Source organism: Dermochelys coriacea, chromosome 12 (assembly GCF_009764565.3).
Source record: "Dermochelys coriacea isolate rDerCor1 chromosome 12, rDerCor1.pri.v4, whole genome shotgun sequence".
Classification (NCBI taxonomy): domain Eukaryota; kingdom Metazoa; phylum Chordata; order Testudines; family Dermochelyidae; genus Dermochelys; species Dermochelys coriacea.
The window spans coordinates 9,109,196-9,135,728 of record NC_050079.1 but is presented as its reverse complement, the minus strand read 5'-3'; the positions used below and the strand labels follow the sequence as shown (position 1 = coordinate 9,135,728).

Sequence of the window (26,533 nt, the reverse complement as noted above, 5' to 3'; positions counted from 1 at the left end):
TTACAAACTACAAACAAACAGACTAGTAACCAAGCATTCTTAACTCTCTCAGAGCAGGAGGATGTAGTGACTGGTAAGACCCCTAACATGGAAAGTTAAAAATTATCTGATTAACCAGTAAACTTTGCTTTTTCAGATGGACAAATTGTTCAAGACCTCCAAAACCAATATTCTTGCTCCTCCTGCCCCGACTAGTAATATCAACAGCCCTATTTTCTGCTTTTGGGAACAACTGGCCTTTTTTCCCCTCTACATATCTCAGACCTGCATTAGGATATCTTTTGACATCCTCCTGCAGGAAACTTGCCAGTGGATCTTCTACATACAGTAGAACATCCAAAGAGTAGGCTAAATATACCAAATTTCACTCCATAGTTGAGGATGCATTGAGATTGTCACAAAGCAGGAATTAAACAGCTTTACATATGAACAACATTATGTATCCTTACTAAAGCTGAGCAAGCAAATGAATTTTTTTTGGGGGGGGGGCTCACTGGCAGTTAAAAATAATAAAATTTGGTTCTGGTTGAACAGAATGTGAAAGTTCTGAAAAATTTTGTTCCAAGCCAAAACATTATTTTCAAAGGGCTAGATTCACAAAATGCCCAGAGGACGAGAATGTCCCCATATAAGCTTTCGCCCAGCGGTTAGAGCATTCATCTGGGATGTGGGAGACCCAGGCTCAAATCCCCCCTCTACCTGATGTGGGAAAGAGATTTGACACTGGGTCTCCCTTGCCCTAACCACCAGGTGATGGGATATTCTGATGAAGGCCTCTCTCAAACTCTCCTGTCGAAGCTGTTCTACTGTGTATAAACAATTACAGTGTTGCCAACTCATGATTTTGTCAAGTCTCATGTTAATTAGTTTTCCTTAAAGCCCCACCTCCTGAGCTCAAGTGGATGTGTGATGATTTCAGCCTTCATTCTTAAAGAAAAAGTAAGTTTCTAGTCCTCCTGGCTGTGAAGTAAGCTTCAAAATGTGACCCCCAGTGCACCCTAAAGGCTCAAATAGAAGGCAAATAAAAAAAAGCCACCAAATCTATTATTTGTACATGTCATCATGATTTTTGAACATTTGGGGATGGCAATACTGATTACATAATCACTGGAGCTGGTGCAGGAACTTGGGACTTCCACCTCCCAGCTGAATGCCCCACACACCAGGCTATACAGCCTCTCTCTCTGGCCTTTAAACTTCCAGATTCTCCTACGGCACTGTACTACTTTTAAAACGGATCCTGCAAGCTGCAAGGTATTTTTTTTTTAAAGCCATTGAATTTAGCTGTATGGATTAATGGTTCATACCAAAGTATGCATGCAAACGATCTGCTGTCATGTGTGTGCAGAGCTTTTTGCTGGGTTGGAAAAAGTCATGTTTTTAAAAAAAATTATTTGCCATTGTCTGACGTTGTAGTATATACTATTAGAGTAAATCTGGCTGTCAAACTACATGCAAAAATACCCTTTCAAGAAAAGTCAGTCAAATTTTCAACCTTGACAGCGTCCCCTTACAATAATGGTAAGTACTTTGGGAATCTTTAATATTTTTGGAATATCAATACTAAAAGGGAATTTTAGGATGAGATGAAATGACCACTGGATGTCACTGTTGCTTTTAAAATGGACACTAAGTTTGGAAATGACAAATGATAGCAATTTGGAAACAAAACTGTTAGCGTCGATCAATAAAATGGTCAGAAATAAAATTGACAGCCAATTGTTTTCACTACACAGAAGTTTATTATGAAAGTTAAACATACAACACAAAAGGTAGCAAAAGCAATCCTGTAGCTTAAGGCAACTCTTAAAGGAGACGAATTCAAGAAAGGATGATGCAACTTCTGTTTAAATAGAAATTATGAAAAATATCAAATTGCATCAATAACTTAAAACGTACTTTAAAAAGTCTGCACTAACCAGCAGAGGGTAAGGGTTTCTGATCTTAATGCCAGCATTAAGATATAGTAAGCAGCACAATGCTAAATGATGATAGGGAAAGTTCAGTATTTACACAAAGATAGTAATGTTTGTATGCTATAGTATAATTTCCTGTGTACTTATGATTTGGAACCATGATCTGAAACCATTAGGAAAATTATTTAAAATAAATCTTCATACTATTCCATCGACAATACAGGGGATGCAGAGAGGATCCAGGACTAGAACGATGGGTACCTTAAATATCACATTAGAGAAGCTTTTTAGAAAAAAATGCTTCTTCAGGGAAGGGGAGAGGAAAATAACATGAGCCACAAAGAATGTGAAACCTTATCTGTCAGATTAGCCCAATTTAAATTTATGTATCAATATCAAAATATTTCCATTTTATGTTGTCACAGCAGTTATAGACAACTGTCTTAGCGAACTATTAAATATTCATGGTATTAACGTACAAGGAGTCCCAGTTACATTTCCATTATTTGTTTATACTTTTGCAAGACCTCATATAATTTCAATTCAAATGTTTTGCCATCAGTAAGGGCACCATATAAAAATAAATATTTAATGATCCTAATCATACACAATTTCAGTTCATTTTCAAAATTGATCATGAAACCATAATTTTTTCTTTAAAATAAGTGGTCTAGCTTCAGCGTTTTAATATTAAAGATTATTTCAAATAACAAAAAATTAAGCTATACAGAAAGCATCAGCTTCAAACAATGCCAAATGACACTGCTGTTTCCAGTTTTTTCTTTAAAGTAATGGATGTTGGTGGAAAATTGGGAATAAGCCTGTTTACAAAAATTATTCATACAAATGAATCCATCCCCAAATCTTACCCTGTTGGAAAATGCCATATATACTGTAAATTAGTTTTATATGTAGACAATTTAATAAAAGAAAGTGTCCTATGGACAGTATGAGAGATTCTACACACAACCCCAAATCTCTCCTTTCATCATTCAGCATAAATTTACAAAAAGCATAAGATATAAAATACACTTAAAGCAGATATCTTGAACATGATTTTTAATACATCACCACCATTGCAGCTGATCACCTTTGTCCCCAGTCTGACATACTGTCAAATCCAATCGTGAAGTCACAATATCCCTTTCCAGAACTATTTAAAAAAAATCCCTGAATAAAACAGAAGCCAGCCTGCAACTTCCTAGGAGTCTCAGTAGGTGCTATATACAGGGCTGTATTAACCCACCCAAACTCATTTAGTACAGAATAGAAGCTAGGTTAGATCCTGGGGCAGAATGCACTGACATCAAAAATATTTTAAAAACATTTTATTGTAAAAAATGGAACCAATGAATTGCTAGCAGTTAAAAGGATATTGCAACTTTAACAACCAAACATGCATGTTAGAAAGTTGATTGACAGCTCGGTGCTACTGGGTTTAGCTTGTAAATAATGCAAAAAAATGTCAGCAGTCTTTAAAATGTGAAGATAAAGAAAATTGCAAAAAAAGATAAGAATGCATATCTAAAATAGAGCAGGAGCACAATAATGACAACCAAAGCTTCCAAAAGCCCATATAAAAAAAATTAAGCTTGGAAAGCCTTGGCTTCCAGCAATTTACCAAAAACAAAAAAAATTATAATCTGCAATGTCTTGACCTATTTTTAAGTGACAATTTTTTTTATTAGAGTTGAGGAAAATGGTTTATAGCTGCTTAAGTTTCCATTTCACTAAAATAGTGCCAACAAAAATAAGCTTGCATAGAAAAACAATCTCAAATTGCCACTGGCTACATGCTTACAATAGGAAATGCAGATATTGTAACATAAACATAGTGCAAACCATGGCAGTTCATGCTGGTTGTGACTGCCGCAGGTCAGGAAATAGACCATAGTAACCCAGTTATCACAGTTTCTGGTCTTTTATTTAATCTTTTGCCAAGTATAAGCAATGCATATGTGCAGACCCATGGCATGTCTGCTGCTGCTGTTGATTAACGCAGTTTGAGGTCATCACCACTTCCTAGGTTAGATCCAGGACTAGGGTCTTGTCTTCTTGCCTGCATTAATAAATATATGTTCAAGGTTAAAGGTATGGTTTGGAAATATCAGTTTAGTTCATTTTTTAAATGCATTAATTACAAGCTTATGACCACAAATAATTCCATGACACAAAATTTACACTTCATACAGTTAAATACATACTATAAATACAAAAATACCATCAATACCCCCTACTTAATCACCCACCTTCATGAGTAAAAGCAAGACTTCACACAATCCTTTGAAGGTCTGATTCTGGTTTTGATGGACCAGCAAAGGAAGAGCACTCTGGAGTAGAAGACCCTACACTGAAAATGCTGTGTCACAAGTTCCTGATCTTCAAATCTAAGGACTGTTAAATTACTACTTAATTTATTTCAACAGATTGGAGAGGTCAGAGGTAGCAGAGTGGCTACTAAATATAGTACAGACTCCAACCATCTAAGGCTTCATAGATCAAATTCAACACCTTGCACTGTTCTTAGAAGGCAACTAGAGGACAGTGAAGTCTACAGAGTACAGGTACAATAGACTTGCACCAAATAGGCAAATGGCAGCATTCTGTCAAAAAATGAAGTGTCTAGATGTCTTCAAGTGTAGCCCTATGGAGAGTATGTTGCAATAATACAATCTGGAGCTAACAAAGGCATGGATAAGTATGGTTAAGTCTGCGTCTGAGGACAGACCTTTATGTAGTCTCTGAAGCCAAAAAGTTGCACGCCTCATTTTAAAAGGATAGAAATATTCCTTTAATTGGAGGTGCAGATATCAACCCTGCTGTTTCCTGCAAATTCATCCCCTACTCACCAGCATCACCTCCCTCTTATCTGACTTGAGCTTCTGCTGACCTTTTTATCCATGCCTTAACTGAGGCCAACCATTCAGAAAGCCAAGTGACTGCATTGTCTTGGTCAGACAATAATGCAGAGCTGAGTGCCAGCCACACAATGGTGACAATACAGCTCACCCTGTCTCACAATCTCCCCTACCAGCCACATACAAAAACTGAACCAAAGTCAGACTAGAAGCCTGCAAAAATGCTTGCTGGGGGTAATGAGAAACTGCCCATCACCAGCCTCTGGAATCTCTCTGACAGGAAGGAATAAGAGTCACTGAAGCACAGTCTGTCCACTCCTGCTAGATACCATGTGAAAAATCTCCATAACCTCAGAATCAATATTATAGTCAAAGATTGATAACAGCGCTAGGAGTCTCATCATGGATACATGGCCTCTGTCTGTACCACAAATTTTCCATGACAAAAATCTAGATCCTCAGTCTGGCACATCCACGTCTGCTGGGGTTCTACCTCTCAACTGGACAAGCAGTCTGGAGACAACAGTCAAATCATGACAAGGATTTGGCCTTCATTCTCCCAGTATCCAAACTTAACATTTTGTTTAAGATCTGTAGTACATCCATCCACCTGTACACTGAGTTCTCTTTTACCTGGAATAACTACCATGAAACTATAGTATTTCAAACCACTCTGCAAGAGCTTCATGCACTCAGAACTTTAAGTCTATCAGAATGATACATCTCAGTGTCTCCAATGACAGGCCAGAGAAGAAAGCTGTTAACTTGGGCCTCAATCCTGCAAATACATACTTGCTTGACTTTATGCATAAGTAGTCCTATTCAAGTCAGTGGGACTATTCACATGTGTAAAATTAAACATGTGTAAGCATTTGCAGGACCTTAGATGGGATGTCTACAGTATAACAGGGCAGCTTTACACACAACCATTAATCCCAAATAAATCCTCTCCTGAAATTTATTAATATGATGGATGTTAACTATAATCCTGTTTTGGAGTGAAGAATTTACACACACCCACGAAATATAAATAAATCCATTAAAACTGTATCAGATTTTCTGCTACATAAGGCATGAGTAATAATACCAAAATTTGAGACAGAGATCCAGTAAAAACATCTAACAGTGCATATGATGTATTTTCTTGTTCTGTGACAGAAACAGGACACATTTTTAATGTCAATGCTTCTAAAAATGCAAGAAATGAATCTGTTTAAATATTTGAGTTAATCACAATACCAACTCCATCAGGATTAAGACTAACCAAAACAATTAGAGAAGAAGCTGTTCAGCTAATATAAAATGTTACTTTTCATTATGTTGATAACACAGTAATATGGCAGGTCTGTCCTCTTGGTGGTGTGTCAAACTGTCTCTCTTGCCTGACTAGTTAAGTTTTTATTTCCTTATTGTGCAAGCAGCAACAAGCTCAAGTAAAGTATCACTGCACAGAATAATAGGATTCAGAAACTATGAAGAATATTCTATTTTCGGAGGTATTTGCCTGCAGGTATAAAAGCTGATACTTTTTTTGATCTGTTGCTAGAGGAATCCATTTAAGGCTGACAATGGTCAAACTGTTCATAATTTTGAAATCATATATACTCTGGTGAGAACGTTTTAAGAGTCTAAAAATAAATAACCAGCCAAAAAAAAAAACCCCACAAAAACCCCCAAAAACACAACAAAACCCAAACACAACAAATCATTAACCTGCAGTTAGGGTTATAAATATAATCTTAGAAGATAAACATCTGAATAAGATGATGTAGTTTTCATAAACACAAGTGTCCAAAAATCAAGGAATTTCTAAATTGAAAATTAAAAAATATAAATCTGAAAGTGGAGAGTTAAGTTCTCTAACCTTAGTTCTCTTCTCCAGTATATCCTCACCCTGTCTACTCTCTTAATGACAAGTATCACAGCAAGTCTACATGTAAGCCCTGGAAATCTTACCATTTGTCCTGGAACACTGGTAGTTGAGGACAAATTAAATCCCATATATTTTAGTGTTTCCGCCACAGCTATATAGCCATTTGAATTCCTTATCCACCATCGATTTATGCAGCAAAGTATACATTGCCTAAACACAAAATTTTTAATGGCTGCTACTACAAGGAGCTCAACTCCTGTGGCTAGTAAAGTGTTAAAAAATTATGGTTCTTTTTCCATCTCAGCTGACATCACCATCGTTCAGGCCCAGGATCTGGTAGGTTTTCTTGTCTGGTCCCTCTTCACCCATCCAGGCCATATCTAAACACTACCACTATTTCTTCCTGAACATCTCTAAGATCTGTCATTTCCCCTCTGTCTCTATAGCCAGCTCTTGAGTTCAGGACCTCACTAGATATTGTCTAGACTACCATTCCTCTCTGGCCTCCCAAACACACAAACTGACACCCTTCAGTACATACAAAATACTGTTCCGAAACTCCTCTATCTTGTGCAGTGACTTATTCATGTAACTCCCTTTTTTGGATGGGAAGCTAATAGCGGGATTCATATTCTATCAAATTTAAACTTCTTGTCTGACCACCTCCAAAGCTCTCTCTGTATAACTGCCCCTCCTAACTTATCCCCACTTGTCAAGCTTCACATTGCCCTCTGCACCTTATGCTGTGCCAATGCTCTCCACCTCATCTACCCATCTGTCACTCTCTCAATCACGCCTGTGCCTTCTTCCATGCAGCCCCATATGGATAGTACAACTCCCTCCCAGCGCTCCTTTGTTTTATTTTCATAAAAAAAAATGTCCACAGTAGTTTTATTGTCAAATCTCAATGAAGACTCAAAAGTACAAGCATATGGTTACATATATAATTTTCCTTATGTGGCCTTTTCTTTTAAATTTATGAAAGTACCCACATGATTTATGACATCATAGCTAGTTGTAAGTCATACCTAGTTGTAAGTCACAAGCCACTGTGAAACTACCACCAGCTCTGCTCTTTCAAATAATGTGAAAGGAATGACAAATTATGCTCAAGTGTACTGAAAAGCATTCATTACAGTATCTTATTATCTTACTAGTAAATATTGACAAAGACTTAATTTTGCATTTCAACGAGTGGGGATTTACACAAGCAATTCTGATAGTGAAACAACAGCTCAGCCGAATTGAGTCATCGCCATTTATTTGTACTGACCTGTACATGTATAAATGTATGAAACATGTACATGTTCTATCAATCACCATTCTGCCAAACCATGTAGGCCACTGTATATAATACATAAAAACAAAAACAACAACAAGATAGTTTTTTAGATCCTAGGAATATGAAGGAACCTATATATTATATATAAATATATATGTGTGCATGTGTGTGTGTGTGTATAAAAATACAAACACACGTAATTAATTAAACACTTCTTCACTAAAACTTAGTTACTTCTCAGGTGGAGAGTAGAAACCAAGCAATGTGCAGGTGGCAAGAACACTGCATAATACTGGGCAAAAGTATGGACATTTTTGGCCACAGCCATGGGCTAATCTACAACTTTTATGGGATCTTTAGTATTGACACAGGACAGAGCCTCAGTTTTCAGTAAGGCTGTATCTGGAAAACCTCCACACAGTATACTATCAGGAATTCAATTTATCCACCACAGAAACATAAAAAGCGTAAGTCAATTTTGCCAGGTTTAAAACTTATGATTCAAAGAATGCTCTGTATTTTAAACCTGATGCTTCTATACCATTAAGCAATCCCCTATGGGACTGGTGTAATAATTAGCCATAAGATGCTTATTTCAAAAATTAAAGAAAATACTAAAAAGTCAAACACATGCAGATCTGTCATTAAATTTTGTGCTGTGAGGTTTTGAACATTGAGGGAGACTCATTTAAACAAAAAACTACATCTGCCTTTTTCAATTTAGAAACAAAATATTTTTTCAATAAATCACACACCAAATTTGAGGGAAAAAATCATCATCTTACTACTGCATACTCCACTTTTCAGCAGGATGCTGAAGTTAAATTTGAATGAGAGATTATTTGAAAATCCTAGGTTTGATGCTCAGGGAATTGCTTAACAATCAATATAAATGTATTACAAGAGTTTGGTACTTTTCACTACGAACAGATGAATGACAATTATTCAAATTTATTCAATCATACAATTATTCAAAGTCAATTTGTTGACTTTGCAAAAATATAGACAGAACCTAGTGTACTGATGTTTCTTAAACCTAATGTTTTATGATTAACAGTGACAGTTTCATTCTAAATATCCTGAAATAGAACAATTAATACTGTGGAAACACAGGGAGTTTCCAACACCCAAGAAACTTCACTCAACTTTCAGCACATAAAACCATGCAACTCTTTTGCAATATGGAAGGAATTATAACTGGCAACAAGCCAACTAAAATCTCTAAAGAAAGTAGGAGATGGTATGATGACTGAAAGAAATGCAGGAACCTATTTGGCAGAAGACGTTTGAAATCCTCCTCATGACATGTTAGTCTAGACTGTTATTTATACTGAACTGGTCCAGACGCAGAAAAGAGAAAAAAAGAAAAGGAAAAAAAAAAAAAAAAAGGTGTGTGTGGGGGGGAGAAAGAAGAGTAGAGAATGTACTATGATTAAGTCCTACAAAGAGACTTTAAAGCCGAAATAATCGTCATTGTTCTCAAAGATCAACAAAAGAAAGGGTGTTTGGAGTCAATTTTGCTGCTATGCTCGTCTGCACACTCACTTTGGACAGCTATGTCAAAACTTTACTCCAGTATACGTATAGGTCAATGGATAATGACTAGGTAGTAGGCTAGTACAGAATACATTTTATTTTTTGTTAATTTGTTACTTAAAAACAAAAACCGTGGCTGACTCAAAAGCAACTACTCTTAGTTAGATTGTAAGCAAAGACCATCTTTTTGTTCTATGTTTGTAGAATGTCTAATACAGTGGGGCCCTGGTCTGTACCTTGGGTTCCTAACTGCTGGCACAATACAAATAATAATCTAAACTGTACATATAGCTAATCTATGTAACCATGCATTATCGCTGTTACTTATCCCTCCTCCCCCATTCTTCCATTCGTAACACCTCTTTATGCGGTCTCGTTTTAGGCCCTGATTCCGTAATAAGCTCTGTGTGACAACTGGGCTCATTGCAGGATTAGGGCCTTAGACTGTGAGCTCTGCAGGACAGGGACTGTCAGATGTTAACGTCCCTGATTATCACCCATAAATCCAAGCAGAGAGAACCTTATACACACAAGCCTCCTGTCTCTTTGGCACTGTGACCTCACTTCCACTTTGGAGCTTACAGAAGCATCTCTATGGATTCAGAGATTCTTGGAGAAGGAGCTGGGAGAGGGGTATGAACAACTCTCCCTTTAGCGTACTGGAGTTGTCCCAGAAAAGACACTACAGCCCCAAGCTGCTCCCCCTCTCTAGAGATCCTGGGGGCAGCTATGGGTAAGGGGATCCAGAAGCACGTGGAGACCTTGCTGAGGGTTAGATTTGGGGAGGGGGGGGGGAAGGGAGAGGACTTCCATGAAGATGGCCCTGGCTTGTCAGGAACCACTGGGCATTAGCTAGGTTTAGGGGCAGAGAGAGGACAACGACGACAACTGAACACTCCCCTCTCCACTCACAAGATGGAATCACGTGCATGTGGGGCAGAGGGGAAGAGAATAATCTCAGAGGGAATTTTAGATGACACTGTCCAACCCCAGAGTCCTCCCCAGGTTTTTCTGGTTATGGAGATGATCTGGCTAACACCTACTAAAGTACTAGCACAATGGGGTGAGAAAGAATGTGCAACAGCAAAGGACAATTTTAGAGTCCATAAAATTTTCCCTCAACAGCATTGTGTTTAGTAACTAGAAATTACTTTGCTTACAATTTCCTTTCTTCTTAGCCAATGGCACAAAGTTACTGGAAAATTGGTAGACACTGTTAATTAGGTATTTTCCTGGTGCAGAGGAACCCCTGGGTGGGATAAAGCTAGAATAACCTGCCCTAGTCCACCCTACTTTTCACCACCTGAAGGCATGTCAGGGCTGTAGATCAGCAATCCTTTGGGTGCCAGAACAAACCCTTGGGAGTCATGACAGCCATCTACAAGTTTGCTCCAACTTGCACTGGAGGCTAAAGCAGTCCCTGGAAGGTCCCATGACTAGATGTGGATAGATAAAATGTATATAGGGGCACCATTATCTAAGTTTAAAGGTCAATTAAGACCAAATATTTGAAAGTTATACCTCACTCATTCAGCTATCGAGTCCAGAGTTTAGGATCCCTTGTTTGTACACCTCGTTTGGTGCATGAAAGCTCATCAATAGCTGCCGGGAGCAAAAATGTTAAGTGCAGACCTGTCAGGTAATTAAGTTGGGACCTAATTTTAAATAATAGTCTTAGAATATGCCATTTAAGTAAATGAGAAGTAAGGAGTTATGGATCTGACATTTTGCTGACATATGTCTGCCTTGTTTATACCGTAAGCTCTTCAAGGCAGAGACCAGTTTATTTGTTTTGACAACACCCAGAACAATGGGGGGCCCTGATACTGACTGAGCTTTTGGGTTCTCATAACAAATATTAAATATTAATAATCATGGGTATGAATTTAGGCCAATTTTTCCAAAGTAGAAGCCTAAAGCTAGGCTTCTAAGTCCATATGTTGGATCTTAAATAGGTAGCTTGATTCTCCAAAGTGCTGAACACTGTGACAGACCCAGACCAGTGAGGTACAGGAGTCTGGTAGAAGGCAAATATATTGGCGACTGGATGAACAGTTTTCTGTTCCCTGAGTGATCACAGCAGGGGCTGCCCTAGAGCAATCAGGAACCTGCCAGAACCAATCAAGACAGGCAAGCTAATCAAGACACCTGGACTTTCTAGATTCAATTATGGCAGGCAGGCTAATCAGGACACCTGGTTTAAAAAGGACCTCCCATCAGTGGCGTGCCAGGAGCAGGGAGTGAGAAGGTATGTTGCTGGAGGAATGAAGAGTTCAAGCGTGATCAGGCTTCAGGAGGAAGATCCTGCAGTGAGGATAAAGAAGGTGCTGGGGGGAAGGAGCCCAGGGAGTTGTAGCTGTCACACAGCTGATACAGGGAACATTGTGGACAGCTGCTAGCCACAGGGCCCTGGTCTGGAACCCAGTGTAGAGGGTGGGCCCGGGTTCCTCCCCATCCCCCCAACTCCTGATCGGACATGGAGGAGTTGACCCAGTCTGTGAGAAACGCCAGAAGGTATGGTCTAAATTGGAAAGGGACCTGCCCTGTCCCCGACCCACTAGGTGGGACACAGAGACTGCGGAGATTGTTCTCCGTTTCCCCCAGGCTGGCCAGTGATGAGGTTAGCTGAGTGGATGGCAGGTTAGTGCCACTAACAAAAGGAGCCAAACTGAGGGCTGCCGTGAATCTCTGAGGCGAGCAAATCCGCCAATAAGCACAGGACCCACTGAGGCAGAGGAGGAGCTTTGTCACAACACCCAGTGACTTCAATAGGAGCTACTGGGTTGAACACTTTTGAAACTTTTGTGCACCTTTCCTTTAGGGTCCTATTTTGGAAAATCATGGCCTTAGGTATCAATATTTTGATTGCTGACAAGAACATATACAGTATTAATTTAAATAGAAATGAAGCTACACGTGGTATTTACCACTGATTACCAGTAACAACAACAAAAAAATTAGTTTTTTAGCTGGTTACATTTATTAGGTCATATGACCTCAAATGTCTCCATATTTAAAGCATACATTTCCCATGGAAAGACCAGAAAATCTAAAACAGGATGAATCAAGAAATGGTCACAGAAGTCTCTTTCATGGGCAACTGTAATGTGATTCTTAATTGTATTTTGGCAGCTACATACTATGGGGATAAACAGATTAGATATGCTATATTCTTTTGCATCAAGTATCTGCATCTATTTACTAAATAATAAATGAAAAATCAAGCTACATTATGAACAATAAAAAACCCTGAACAATGAATGGCAGTTAGTTGCTTTTAGGACTACCTACCTACTGACAAGCTTTTAAAATAATCATTGGGAACATAAAATTTAGCAGCTTTCTTGACAAAGATTATATAAAGCATTTAACATCAACCTCCATCAAGATTCCATTCTGTGTTTCCTATAAATTTTATTTTCTAAAAGACACTGTTTCCTTTACTAAAAGCCCACAAACAGTTCAACTTCTAATAGATTAGCTGGATTTTGTGTTTAAGCGCTGAGCGTAAGAAAGATCTGAAGCTGCACTACCGACTTCAAACACAGACAATACAAGTGAGACTTTCCTTCTGGATATATGCCAAGCTCATCCAGAAGCGTCAATCATGTTGCAACTTATTATACATTGGTAATGTGTCTGGTCCAAATGACAAATTGGATCTTTCAAGTCTAATGGAAGCCATCACATGGATATAACTGATCTTTTATTATTTTACTGTATTTAACAAATTTCAAATTGAACATAACTTAAAAAAATGTCCAAGATCATAAGATGTGAACACAGTCCAACATTCCAATAATCATTTCGCCATGTTACTGTTCCACAAGAGGTTCAAAACAGCTAATTTTAGCCTACAAGTGCTACAAAGTGCATATATTAAAAAAAAATCCCAACAATTTATGTTCTGTACACAATCAATGCTGAATATAGTACAGAGAAAATCAATTTTGCAAATCAGGAAATACTGTAATATAAGCATCTTCTTTCAGTCAATGAAGGTTAGAAGGGGGCTGAGCAATGGAGAAATACTGACAAAAAAATCAATACTAATTATATATTTATAACAGCTATACTAGCCTTTAAACAATACTTCCTCAAAAGAAAACATTTCAGATTTTATCCTAGAAAAGAACACTTTCACATCAATATAAAATCTCAACTATTTTAGATTTAAAAACTTTTCTTTAAAAAGTTACACTGCCACAAAAACTGACATTTCACAACAGAAAACATATAGGGTTGGGTCAATTTTCAGCATAAGATGCCAATAAGTTGCAATTTCATGCTACCTTTTAAACAAAGAACCAGTTATTGTGATGGCTCTAGGCAACAGTACAGATCAGGAATTCACACAATCCAAATTATGAATGTAAATTAACAACTCTTGGCCTGATCATGATTTAGAGCTCTTTGGGGGGGAAGTAGGATCATAGCGGGTAAAGAAGCACATGGCCTCTCCATGGGTGGCCCTTATACATCCCTGGAAACTTTATGGATGGGATCCAGAGCCAAGGTTTTATCCTGTACATGTAGAAGGATTTCCTTCAAAATTTCTGGGATTTCCCCCCCACTCTCCCCAGGGTGAGGAATGAATTAGGAAGAAATCAAAAAGTAATGAAGTTTCCTTAAATTGGGAAACTTGGAACTGTGAAGATCATTTATTTAGGAATTACAGTATAAGTAAAATGGAGTAAAATTTAGTGAGAATAAGCTGTAAGAGAAAAATCCTCGTGGGGGCATTACCAGAGAGGTATGTTGGAAACTCATTTGTCATTGTGTGTGTATCCTAGATTTAAAAACATGCAAATATTTATTTGCAGGACACCAAACAGACAGGACTATTTCAGGGAAGAGCAAACTCTACTTCTTTCCTTGCAGCGTTGCTACAGAGAGAGAACTGCAGTAATATGCAAAATGAACAAACAAGAAAAAATAAATTTTTAAAACCACTGAATTTTTTTTTGCATGAAACATATTCAGAAAGCTTTGCACAACTCAATCTCAAGAAAATTAGACTCAGCAGAACATCTCTGGCCAAGCTCATGCACAACAGAATGGGCTGGGAGAAAAATTTAAAATTTGAGCTTTTGTCATAGAATGTATACAATCCAAGCTTTCAAAAACCTGTTTCCATTATATAACCAAGTCCCACAATACAAAGCTAACCCTCACAAAAATTATTTGTAGACACCATGAAACAGGAGCATATACTGTAATTTTTCCATTTCACATTACCCACTCCTTGCTGTAAGACCATCATTTTGGTACCTCCTGTTGCACTAAACAGCTGGCAGAAAGTAGATGATTGCAGCTTTCTGTGACTGAATAGAGACCCATGTTACTTCCAACATATTCTGACTCCACTAGCCTGGGGTCCTGCAATCATTTCTTCAACAAAGTCTTTCTAGCTGGCACTGTATTAGAAGCTCAGTTAAAATACAAAATGAAATTTCTACTGAAATAAACCGTATTATGTCCACACAGCATGGAAAGATACTCTTGGAACTACATCTTAATTTCTTCAGAAGCCAGAGCCCTCCAACCCACCTCTCTGGTGTGGAAATAGACTCCTGTGAGAGAGACAGCAGGAGCAGCAATATCACTTTACAGCTGAGAACCTCCTGCCAGCTCCAAGACTTCAGCAAAGACTCAATTCAAATAACTGCTGCTTTGTCCAACCATAATTATCAGATCTCTAGTATCTGAAATAATCATCATGCACACATTTTGGCACCTTACCATCCACCTTTGCCTCCAGATCTTTAAATAAATACATTAAAGAAGAGTCCTAGCACTAATCCCTGGGTCATCCATATTGAAAACAGACCATGACAGGAAGAGACTGGAAGAAGATACAAATAATCTCAGATATACTGTATAGATCCTCTAAAAAGCCTTTATTATGCCTGTGGGTGTAAACAGATTTTTTTTAAAAAGCACTGCTTTTCTACTATTTCTATTTTCTACTATTCTATTATTCTACCAAAAGCTTCATTATTATGCAGTCATTGCAATCTCTATTTTATGTTTCCGAAAGTACCACTGTGCCTAATCTTATTGTCGTTAAAAAAATAATACCCTCTCTTTATTAACAAAAAAATAGTTGAACTGTTAAATGCCTAGTATAGGGATCGTTCTTTGGCAATGATCTACCTGTTTGTTACATTTGAAAAATAATCTATGTAGAGACTTTAAGAATAAGCAAACATCTCTACTAAGAAAGAAAGCTGTATAAATAAAGGACAAAATCTGTGATCATTTTCATATGCTGCCAAGCTCTGGATGACTATTTCCAAAGAGCTGGCGCCTCTCTTTTGGGTAGGAGTGGGTGGAGTATTACAAGATTTCTCTCTCTCAAACTAGAATCTGGTCTCTATTAAAGCTATTTCAACTGTAGTACTACAGTCTGAAATTTTCTAATTTTATACAGACATTGTTGCAATCCATAGGAGAACTAACTGATGAGATGTTAAAAAGTCTAGTGGTTCCCAGATTTGCTGATCATGCCATGCTAAGCAGTATAAAAGAAGTTTAAAGATTTCCAAGTTTTTAATATTAATTAAAAGTGTAGCTTACTCTCAAAAGAAACCAATACTGGTATTGGTGGAGTTCCACCCTTATGGTAATTCAACAACTACAGATTAAATGTGCTCAGTTTCCAAGAAGTCAATTCTAAGATGTTTCTTTTGTCAGCCCTGTGAAAACTCAATGAATAAGATGTTTGCAGGCCAAATTATGCTCTTAGTTACACCTCTGAACTCATCCACCATTAGACTTCACTGGGGCTGTACAAGCTTAACAGTAAAATCTCAGTTTTCATGAAAAAAAAAAAAAAAAAAAGTAGCTTTCTAGCCCTTTATGGTTGCAGAGAAAACATTGAAATTGTGAACCCTAAAGACTCCAACATTTGAAGGTAAACAGAAAGTACCCAACATTTATTTTATTTTAAATCTCATGACTTAAGCCTACATCATTTTGGGGGGGGTGGGGGGGAGTGCTAGGGGACTGATTATGCATTTTTAAACATTTGGGGTTGGCAAAACTGCATGGCAGTGCTAGAAGTTCATAGAGTAGAGGAAGCGAAGGCACTCTCCCGTAATTAACCAAGTAAATTGCCTGAGGCCTTTCTAACCAGCTTTTCCTTAGAGACCAGCCCAGCGCAGCTCTTCCACATGCCTTCCACTCTTAGCTTACTGACTTCACCAGTCTCCGTAGGCCTGTTCCCCAGCTTGACTTACTTTCTGAACCAGCCCTTCTTCTTGGTCTCATCCCCAGATCTTACCTTTTCACTTAGCAAGGAGACAGAGCTCTGCATGACCATGAAGACAAGAGGAGATGAGATAGTAGATTTTTTTCCTGTATCACTCAACCCTAAAGCTTGAGAGAGGACTAGTCATGGTGCCATTATGGGGAGCTGAATGGGCAGCTACAGGTGAAGCAGGGAGTAGGAAGTAAAAACCTTGCATGGCAAAGGAATTCAAATAAACAGTCACCACCTTGGTTCCCTTCTTATACCTTTTGTTGCCTGCAACATCTTCTCTAGCTCTCCAACACTTCCCTTATCCACATTAGCAGTCCTCCCTCAGGCTTCCCCTTCCTGGCCTCCCTGAGCTCCTGCTTTCCACCTTCCCTTCAGGATCCTTAGTTTCCTCAGGCTCACTTAGTTCCTGCTCTCTTCTCACTGAGAAGAGAAGGAGCTAGGACCAAGAGAAAGGACAGAGCAGGCCAGAGAAGCAAACCCAGTGAGAAAAGATGAAGATGGAGCTCGGGAGCAGGTCCAAGGAGAGGGGAAGGTGAGAGTGGAATATGGCCAAGCCACAGGGGAAAATAGTTAGCAGGGTCTGAATCAGTGTTGGTGTTGCTATCCATAAAGAAAAGGACTGATGGTAACAGGAGCAGCAGCCAGCATTTCCCGGCCTCTATAGCGTCTGTGGAAGAGGCAGAAGGTAGCAGACCTTTATTACTGCTTCTAAAATGCCCCTTCTTCAGAGCTGCTAGCATTTATTTAATGATTAAAGAAAAAGTCAGCCTTTATGTCATGAGTAGGGTCCATTTTGGTCAATTTCACAGTCATAGGATTTTAAAATAGTAAATTTCATGATTTCAGATATTTAAATCTGAAATTTCATGATATTGTAACTGTAGGGGTTCTGACTCAACTCTGAAGGCAGCAGCACATAAGTAAGGACGGCGTGGTATGGTATTGCCTTCAGAGTTGGTACAGCAGCTGATGCTATCCAGCCACCCAGGTCTGAAGGCAGTGCAGAAGTATGGGTGGCAATACTGCAACATCTCTACAATAACCTTGCAAATCTCTCCCTCCTCACCACGACCTCTTTTTGTCGGGATCCCCAATTTGAGAAACGGTGGTCTCCCCGTGAAATCTGTATAGTATAGGGTAAAAGTACAGAAAGAGCAGATTTCACGGTCCATGACGCATTTTTCATGACCATGAATTTGGTAGGGCCCTAGTCATGAGTCTGCAACAAGTAATTGGGGCCACCTACAGGGAAAATGGTAACACCAACCTACATTTACACAAATAAAAACATGTTTTCCAAGTGCCTTTTCAAGTTTTAATAATGTAAGCAGGAGATTAAATCATGCTTTACTATTTTCTTAACAGCAAAATTAAAACAAACAGGAATTCCCGATCATTGTACATACAGACAAGTTATAGGAAACAATCTAGATTTTTGGTAAAGTACTAACCAGTTACTGACAGCAGCTGTGAAACCCTCACCTCCATTTCCTCCCGATGAGACCTGTCTCTGTCCTCGAATTCACGAGTTCTTCTCCGAGCTTCTTCAAAGGCTTGCTGTGCCAATGCATCCTCCTGCTACCAAACCAGAAGACAAAATTTTGGCTGACCACAGGGAGTAGGGGAGAAAAATCTGACCTCTAGAATCTATTACTAATGATGACACAGAAGTCAGAAAGGACACAACTTGACCTTCAGACTGAAGAATAAATGTGCAGGTTTAGCAGTTAGACAAGATATCTATTCAGATGGAAATTGAGCAAATGGGATATGAAATCATCTACACAAATCTGGAGCTATGCGATGCCACTTTTAAAAGTCATGTTGCAGATCAAAACTGCTTTTTAAAGAATTAAAAATATTGTTTCAAAGTGGAGTCTGACTAAGTTTCTTAAACCAAGAAGTTAAAGGAAACGTCAAAGCTTGTATTAGAGGCAATATTTTTCATTCTTGATGTTGACAAAGTAAGTAGTTTTGTAAGATAGATGACAGCACTAAATAAATTAATGATAACTGTAAATGAGATAATCAGGTTCTTTACATTCAACTTTTATGCTCTAAAACAAACATAATTTAACAGATTAGCAGTAAAACTCTTCATCGCTTTGCCTCTAGAGCAAAATCTGACCAAAAATGAATATTCACATCCCTTAGTATATCATTTAAAATTCAAAATTGTATAAGAAGGTGTAAAAAGCTAGAAAATATTCCTCCCCCAATTCTCGTGTACACAAACATCCACCGATATCAGTGGACTTTCATGTTTTGGGTGAAAAAAAAAAATAAAATAAAAAAAACCCCAAAACAAAAAACCCCCAAGAGATTTTAGTACATCTTTACAACAAAAAGGATGGACAGTAATCTTTATTTGTTTTTATAAAATTATTCAATATTTTCTATTTAAAATGGTAACATTTTGGATTTAAGTTTTATGTTGTCTAAGCCAATATTACCACAATAATAAATCTACATGCACCCTTTATTTAAAGGGACATGTTTAGTCAGTTTAGAAGAATCTGTGCTAATTTAAAATAAAAAGGTGAGTTCTTGTTTCCCCCACTGATGCCTCTAAGGATCAGCATGAGATGAGTTGACCATAAAGGTCAACAGTGAAACAGAATGAAAAAAAAAATCTCTTTTCACCATTAACGTTTTTCAATCACAGTAATTATAGATTGCACTAGTAACTGTCGTATGTTATTTTCAAGTGGGTCTCGCTCTTTAAAAAACAGAAATGTAAATCTTGATTTACAGAGGACAGAAATGTTCCGCTCCCAAGAACTCAGTTCAGTTTTTATATACCAAGGGATTAAGTGCATTAACTTTTAAATTTAAGAGAACATGTCTTTAGCCTAAGAGAATGTCAAATTGCTTTTCTTGCCTGAGGCACTATCCTACACCCTAAAGCTATTTTGTGAAATGATGCAAGAGTGTGTCTCTTGTGACCTAACACAGTTTATTACAAACATCTGTCAATCAATACATCTTCATAGCTCAGTCTCCAGAAAGATATATCAAAGGACAATTTCAGAGTAGCAGCCGTGTTAGTCTGTATTCGCAAAAAGAAAAGGAGTACTTGTGGCACCTTAGAGACTAACAAATTTATTTGAGCATAAGCTTTCGTGAGCTACAGCTCACTTCATCGGATGCATCCGATGAAGTGAGCTGTAGCTCACGAAAGCTTATGCTCAAATAAATTTGTTAGTCTCTAAGGTGCCACAAGTACTCCTTTTCTTTTTGCAGAGGACAATGTTTACAGCTGCCATTAAGATATCATTTTGCCAGTAACTTCTATTTTTAAATGACAAATTTGTCTGCTTTTGGCAATTTTTATATTGGTGTAATATAGATCAATTATGGTGGGACAGTGGAAGGGAAAATAGAGTTCATTTCTTTTAATTGAGAAAGACAGAACTAAAAGAGGTGATCTAGCTGATTACTGAGGACTAAAGAAAAGCTCTCATTTTTTAGATTTAGGCAACCCATGCAGAATTTCATAATTACCTACTTTACCAATTTTAATGAAAATGGATTTTTTTTTAAAAAAATAAGAGATCGGCAGTATTTTAAGCTAAGCAAAGCCAAGTGGAAAAACAAGTTTTCTAAGATAGCCTACAAATTTTAAAAATACAGCTATGCATATGCTGATGTGTATGTGTACTGATGAAGAGAAGTGCTCCCCCCCTCCCAAAGAGTATCTTTGATCCAGAGAACAGCCCAATAATTTTGTCATTTAGTTTTCAATAACAATTTGGTAACCATTTAGACGTGGAAATGTATATACAAGTCTTTTTAAGCATTTGTCTGGACTCAAGGCTGGAAAACACCATAATTCTAAGAAGTTAAGTAATGACAGTTCTGAAAGGCTCTACGGGAACAAAAATAATTAAATAACTATTCCATCTTCTCAGGCAGGAACTCTGTTTCAGGCTGGAAGTCAAGGTTTCAAAAGGTGGAAAGTGATCACAAAAAGGTACCTTAAATCTTTTAAGCCATGGGAGGATTTTGTTCAATAAGCAAAACTAGAAGATGAATCAGTATAGCTTCTTTAAGTTCTAGCTTCAGCCAGATTATTTAAAAAACAAAAACAAAAACAAAACCCCTAATAAACCTGGAATAAAACCCAAATTAAGACTTCAGAGAAGGGAGAGAAACAATTTGCTGATGTCCAGACTAGCCATGTATGTTGATGACTGAAAGGATGGCTCACCAACGCCTGGGAAAAAAATGTGAGATTATCATTTTCTTAAATAAAAAAAAAAAAAAAATTCTGCTTTCAGGCTATTGCAGCCCATTATAAAGTAAATTAAATGAACATTCATCAAGAACTTTTATAGACAGTGGATTTGGGGTGACAGCTGAAAAAAGTTAACAGTTTCAGCCTGGAGAATTGTACAGTACAAAAAAATATAACCAAACACCTTGTTTTTAGAATGAAGACAATGTATCTAATAACAAAATACTGAAAGTATCAATGAGAAAAGCATGCAAAACATTTCTGAGGTGTCAATACAAAAGCGTAGGAAGTAGTAGAGGCTGCCGTGAATAAACACAGTTCTGCTTTAGTAGGCATTGTAGCTACTTGATCAGAAAAGTCAGGAGGGAAATAATCTAGATCTACATAGCAAATATCAAGAGCTAGAAGGAAAGGATCTAGTGTAGGGCTAATATATCAAAAAATACACAAGCACTGAAGCACAGACAGATGTGAGACAGAAACAGCAAAAGTCTATGAATTAAAATAGGGGAATTTTGGTCCCAGTTCAGTGAAGTACTCAAGCAAGAGTAACTAAGTACATGAGTAGGTCCACTGAATTTAATGGGACAATATGCAGGTTAAATTTACAAAAGTGCCTGAACACCATGCTGAATGGGGCCTTTAATAAGGGTAGTGTGCTATAGGCTGCTTAACAGTAAATGAGAAGATTGGTACATTACATATCAAACAGCAAAAACATTAAAATACTTCAGTATAATTTTATTTTTTAAATTAATTACCATGGTATCTTTTGAAAAAAGCATATATGAAATCATTTCAAAAGACTGATTTAGTAGTAGATAGTTTCTTATTCCAGAAAGGTGGAAGAAAAGAAGATCAATTAGTCTGAATCCAGTATTAACTAAAATAGTGATGAAATCAGAAAATGGAAGAGATTTCATTTTTATAAGGTAAACTTTCCAAAAATGGAGGCTATGTAAATTACAAAATTGTTTATATAGTAGCTGTGTGTGTAATATGTACAGAGACCACTTAGTCCTCTGAAATTAATCACTTCTGGGGTGAAATATAGCAGCCAGTCATCCTTCATTAACAACATTACACAAGAGTTTCAGAAGTGGAAGTGAATTATGATTTAACCAATTTAAAATTACAAAGGAAAAAGAAATACAGGAAGAAATAGCTCAGTGGCTTACAGTACTAATACACGTTAAAATACAAGAAAATTAGAACGTGTCTTCTGAGGGGTTGGTAAAACGGAAAGAAGAATTATATTGCTCAAATGGCACACTTTCAGTAATGGGTAATTTGCTTTTAAAAAACAAATTTAACCTCTTCTTTAAATGGAAGATGCAACACAACATAACCATGTACTCATTAATACTAAGATACAGAAGAGAAGAAACTGAAAAGGAAGGTTACTCACCTGTAATTTTGAGTTTGCATAGGTATATACCTATGCAGATCCACACTCTTGGTGTGATGCTTCCACCTCAGCACCCTGAGCTCAGAAACTTCAAGAAAGCACTGATATTAGAGGCTGCATGTACATTCCCTCATGGATTTAAATGTTCAGTGCGGGGATATATTCCAAGACAAAAACATTTGTTAAAATGGCGTTAAGGCTGAGAGTATGCATCAGTAGCTTAAGGGTGAAAACGAAGTGGTATAAACTGAGGAAATTCAGAGTTAAGGCAAGGCTTAAAAGAAATCCAAATTTGTTAGGGTATGCAGAGAGACAACTAAGGCACCCAAACAGTTTTAACTCTGGCCCATAGCAATGGTATGCAACAACAGATGGCGATTCCAGATTATATTGATTTTTAAAAAAGACAATTTTTTCAGTTTTCCTTTCATGGTATCACTACAGGACAGGGATAAGTTTGATTGGGCAACTTAATTGCCCATTTCCAGATCTTATTTAAATGATAAAGACTAGAAATCATTCCCCCTCGCCATGAAAGCATAGCTTTTATACAAGTTGATGGCATCAGTCACCCCTTTGTTCACGCAGGACTGCTTACTCACCACAGGCAGTATTAGTTAAATTACCTGGACAAAATAAACTGATACAGTTAAAGGATGTTCCCAACATCACTACCTACAGCAAAGGGTAGGTAAGGAATCATGGACCTAACATCAAGAGCTCAGATCAGTGTGCTCAGAATGCACACAACCCCAAAGTTCATTGCTTTCTAGAAGTGTCTGTGATCATGGTGCCAAGAGCATGCAAAACGCCAAGAGTTTGGTGATTCGCAAAGGAAGTTCTCCCTGGAGTACCATCAAACTGCTCATCATGGAATTAAAATGAAGAATTCAAAACAAAATGAAATAGTGCTAGCTATGAAGTGAAACAAATACATGATTCTACACAGAAAAACATTTATACTTCTGCTTCTAAGTTTTTGTTTGTTTTAAGATTTGAAGAAGGATGGTGCCAGCACTGATGCTCTTAATTGTAGACTGTGTGCCTATCACAACTTCCAGTATTTGGGGAAAGATTGGAGCACCTTACATAACATGCTGTGGCAGAGTCCATAACTTAAGTTAGTCTAATCGGGCACTCTAACAGCTTTTCAAGGAAAGCACATTCAATTAATTTTGAAGAAGTCTCATGCGTTATATGACAAAGTGCCATCCCCGTATGAGAGATCGTATCACTCAGAAACAAATGTTCTCAATGGAACTAGCAGATTCATGTTCAGAACAGCTATGAGGTCTTGAATGAGGTGAAATCTGAGGCACAGAGATATTTAGTAGTGCTCATACATTATAAAGGCTTGCTTCTGAGCTGGTAGTATAGTGGATTTGTTCCAAGGTAACCACAGCCCCTTCTGGAATAACTGCAAATTCTTATCAATCATCCATGTAAGGATAGACATAACATCTTTTTACTCCTGAGAAAAGCCATGTCACTAATGCTAGGCATTTCATATAGACACATGGTGCTGTGGACATTCCAAAAGGGAAGGCCAACTAGTGACAGTGCTTCTGTCTGACTCAGAAATATATGAATTCACAATGACATGGCCTCTCTGAAATGTGGAAATATGCATCTCTCAAATTGAGAGCCCCGAGGACAAAGGGATTATAGTATTAATATCGCCATATGGAACTTTAAATAAATTGCTACGTTTAAAGACTCCATTCCAGTATAAGACTTAAACCCCCCCTTCCTTTTTGGAATAAAGGAATAGAATCCCTGACCTAAATGTATACTGCTGTGGAACCCATCTGCCTGAAGTAATTCCAAAAAAAGAGTATCCCCAAAAGAAAACAGGAAAGGCAAAGGGGAAAGGTTTGTCAAATGTGCTTTGAGGTTCTCTGCAGTAGCGTCAAATTTACTGTCTTCAAGACAGTGAGAAACAGGTTCCAAGCTACTGCAGAATCCAACCCCTCCTCCCTTTTCTAATCTCATGGATCATTCCATGCATGAACAAGGAGCTTGTGGTCATAATGGTCACTGTTTTTAAGATGATTCTTGCCTTGTATTCAGAGGAGCATGTATCCCAGTGATGGGGATTTGTAAAAGTAATTCTTGGAGAAAAATAAGTTTATTTCTTCCAATATTCAGAAACTGCCCATCTGAAATGATGTACCAATTCTACTGAAACAAAATCTAAGCAAGAAATATGAAGCCACACTGAACCAGGAAGAGCACGAATAAGCAATAAAAATATTAACTGGAAAATATCTATCTAAAGTAGAATCTTGAGAAAGTAGTAAATACAATTTTGCAGCAACATTTTGCAAAAAAGAGTCAATGCTATTCTATGATTTATATACAAGAAGTCACATAAAGCTATGGAGGCAATACTACCATTCAAAATGGCCTTGTTTCAACCACATCTGGAACAGGGGGTAGTTCTGGGCCCAAAAGTTTAGGAAACCTATAGGAACGAGTAGGAAAGATACAAAGAAGGGCAGCAAAAATAATAAAATGACAGATAAAAAGATGTAAATAGATTAAGGCAGATGCAATGACTGTACATAGTTGTAGAGATGAGAAACTCAGGGAGAACAAGACCTTCAAGTTAAAAATAGCAATATAGAAAATGAAACATTAGGCAAAGGAGCAATGGCTTCAAGTTAATGAAGTAATGTTTAGGCTAAACATGAGGAAAAAGTTTTAAACAGAATGAGTAAACGGAGTTAATCAAGGCACCATCACTTCACATCTAAAAGAACAGATTAGAGAGATTTGCTGAGATACCTGATCCCCCACATGGGGCAAAATATATGCTTAACATATCTGTTCAGTCTTTCTGCTTTTTATTTCATCTTTTCCCCTCATCTGCTACCTCCCTCTTTATTCAGAAGCTCTTTGGGGCAGGGACCATATCTTCATATATCGCTAATGCAGCTACCACAATTTTGACACTATAAAAATAAACACTGAATAGTTCTGCAAAATGCAGGTTGATAATGGATGATTGCAATGATCTTTACTGGTATTATTTATCACTGGATACCTTTGAATTCTTTTTCTTTTGAAGCAAAGGTAGACTCAGTCAACAGCTGTGACAAATTGCTGCATCAGCTTTCTGATATAAGCAGAGGAATTAAATTCTGAATTTATGCTTTTTAAGCACATGGTTCTGTCCTCGAACCATGTCTTTAGTAAATAATCTTGCAGAGATGCAATCAAATTTTTATGTACAATTTGTATTTTAAGAGAGAGTCATCTCCCCATCTAATGAAACCACAGATTGTAAATGTTTGCTACAGTCTTGTACGCTTCAGAAGGACTTAATTATTCACTTTACACTAGTAACATTGTCAGATTTCTCAGAAGATGTCATACCTATACAAAGCAGATGCTCACAAAGAAGATAAAGAAAAGCAAAGTAATAAGACAAAACTGTTCGGGGGTGGGGAGACACGGATGGACAACAATAATCAATTGGAATGGGCTTTTTTGTTTGTTTGTGTTTGCTTTTAGGTGAATGGCATAAGTCATTGAAAATTTCCATAAGTTTTAAACAGAATTTGCACTATTTGGTGTCACTAGTAGTTTGGCAATCCTTTCCTGCAGAGTGGAGAATTTTTGTTTTTTTAAACAGTACTCAAAATTTGTGCTGTGCACCTCTCAGCATGTGTAAATGGCCCAAGATCCACGCCTGAAATAACTCTCAATCTCATTTAATAATGAATTTAATTGGAACTACAGATTTTTAAGTCAATGAATTCCCACACTAGAAGTTTTCTGTGAATTTTTTTTTTTTTTTTTTACACATAGCTGAAGGCAGAACACAAAAATGAAAGGGTGTGATTACTTTGATGACTAATTAAATCCGAAGCCTCATAACTGCACGTATTCTCTCTCCTGAAAGAAAATGCACTTGTTTAAAAAGTAGTAGTCGTCACACTTATTACAGATTCAGTACATGGGTAGCCCACAAGGTTTGAGACTGCCTTACCTGTGCTCTCTCTTCATCAAATTCCAGGCAGCCCATACCATCCAGTCTCTGCAGGTCTATCCAGCCTTTCCAGATAACACAGACACCATTCAGAATCATAGGTGCCTTTAAGTACACCTGAAATATAGGCAGACACATGCATCTGAGTTCAAAAGCGTTTGTATA

At 37.5% G+C, this 26,533-nt stretch overlaps 1 protein-coding gene across 6 annotated transcripts in view; it reads right to left on the bottom strand.

Annotated features, from left to right (window-relative positions):
• Positions 1-1,722: 1,722 nt before the first annotated feature.
• The window catches only part of CBFB (core-binding factor subunit beta), a 64,502-nt gene continuing 39,691 nt past the window's right edge, over positions 1,723-26,533 (bottom strand). For 4 of the 6 annotated variants that reach the window (XM_043494826.1, XM_043494825.1, XM_038368669.2 and 1 more), the window contains 3 exons: positions 26,369-26,485; positions 18,212-18,307; positions 1,723-3,975 (listed from right to left, as the gene is read on the bottom strand). In XM_043494826.1, coding sequence (XP_043350761.1) covers positions 3,910-3,975; positions 18,212-18,307; positions 26,369-26,467 — 261 coding nt within the window. In that variant the 5' untranslated portion in view covers positions 26,468-26,485 and the 3' untranslated portion in view covers positions 1,723-3,909. Of the gene's footprint in view, positions 3,976-18,180; positions 18,308-26,368; positions 26,486-26,533 lie in introns of all 6 variants that reach the window. The other 2 variants (XM_038368667.2, XM_038368664.2) reach the window with 1 other exon arrangement.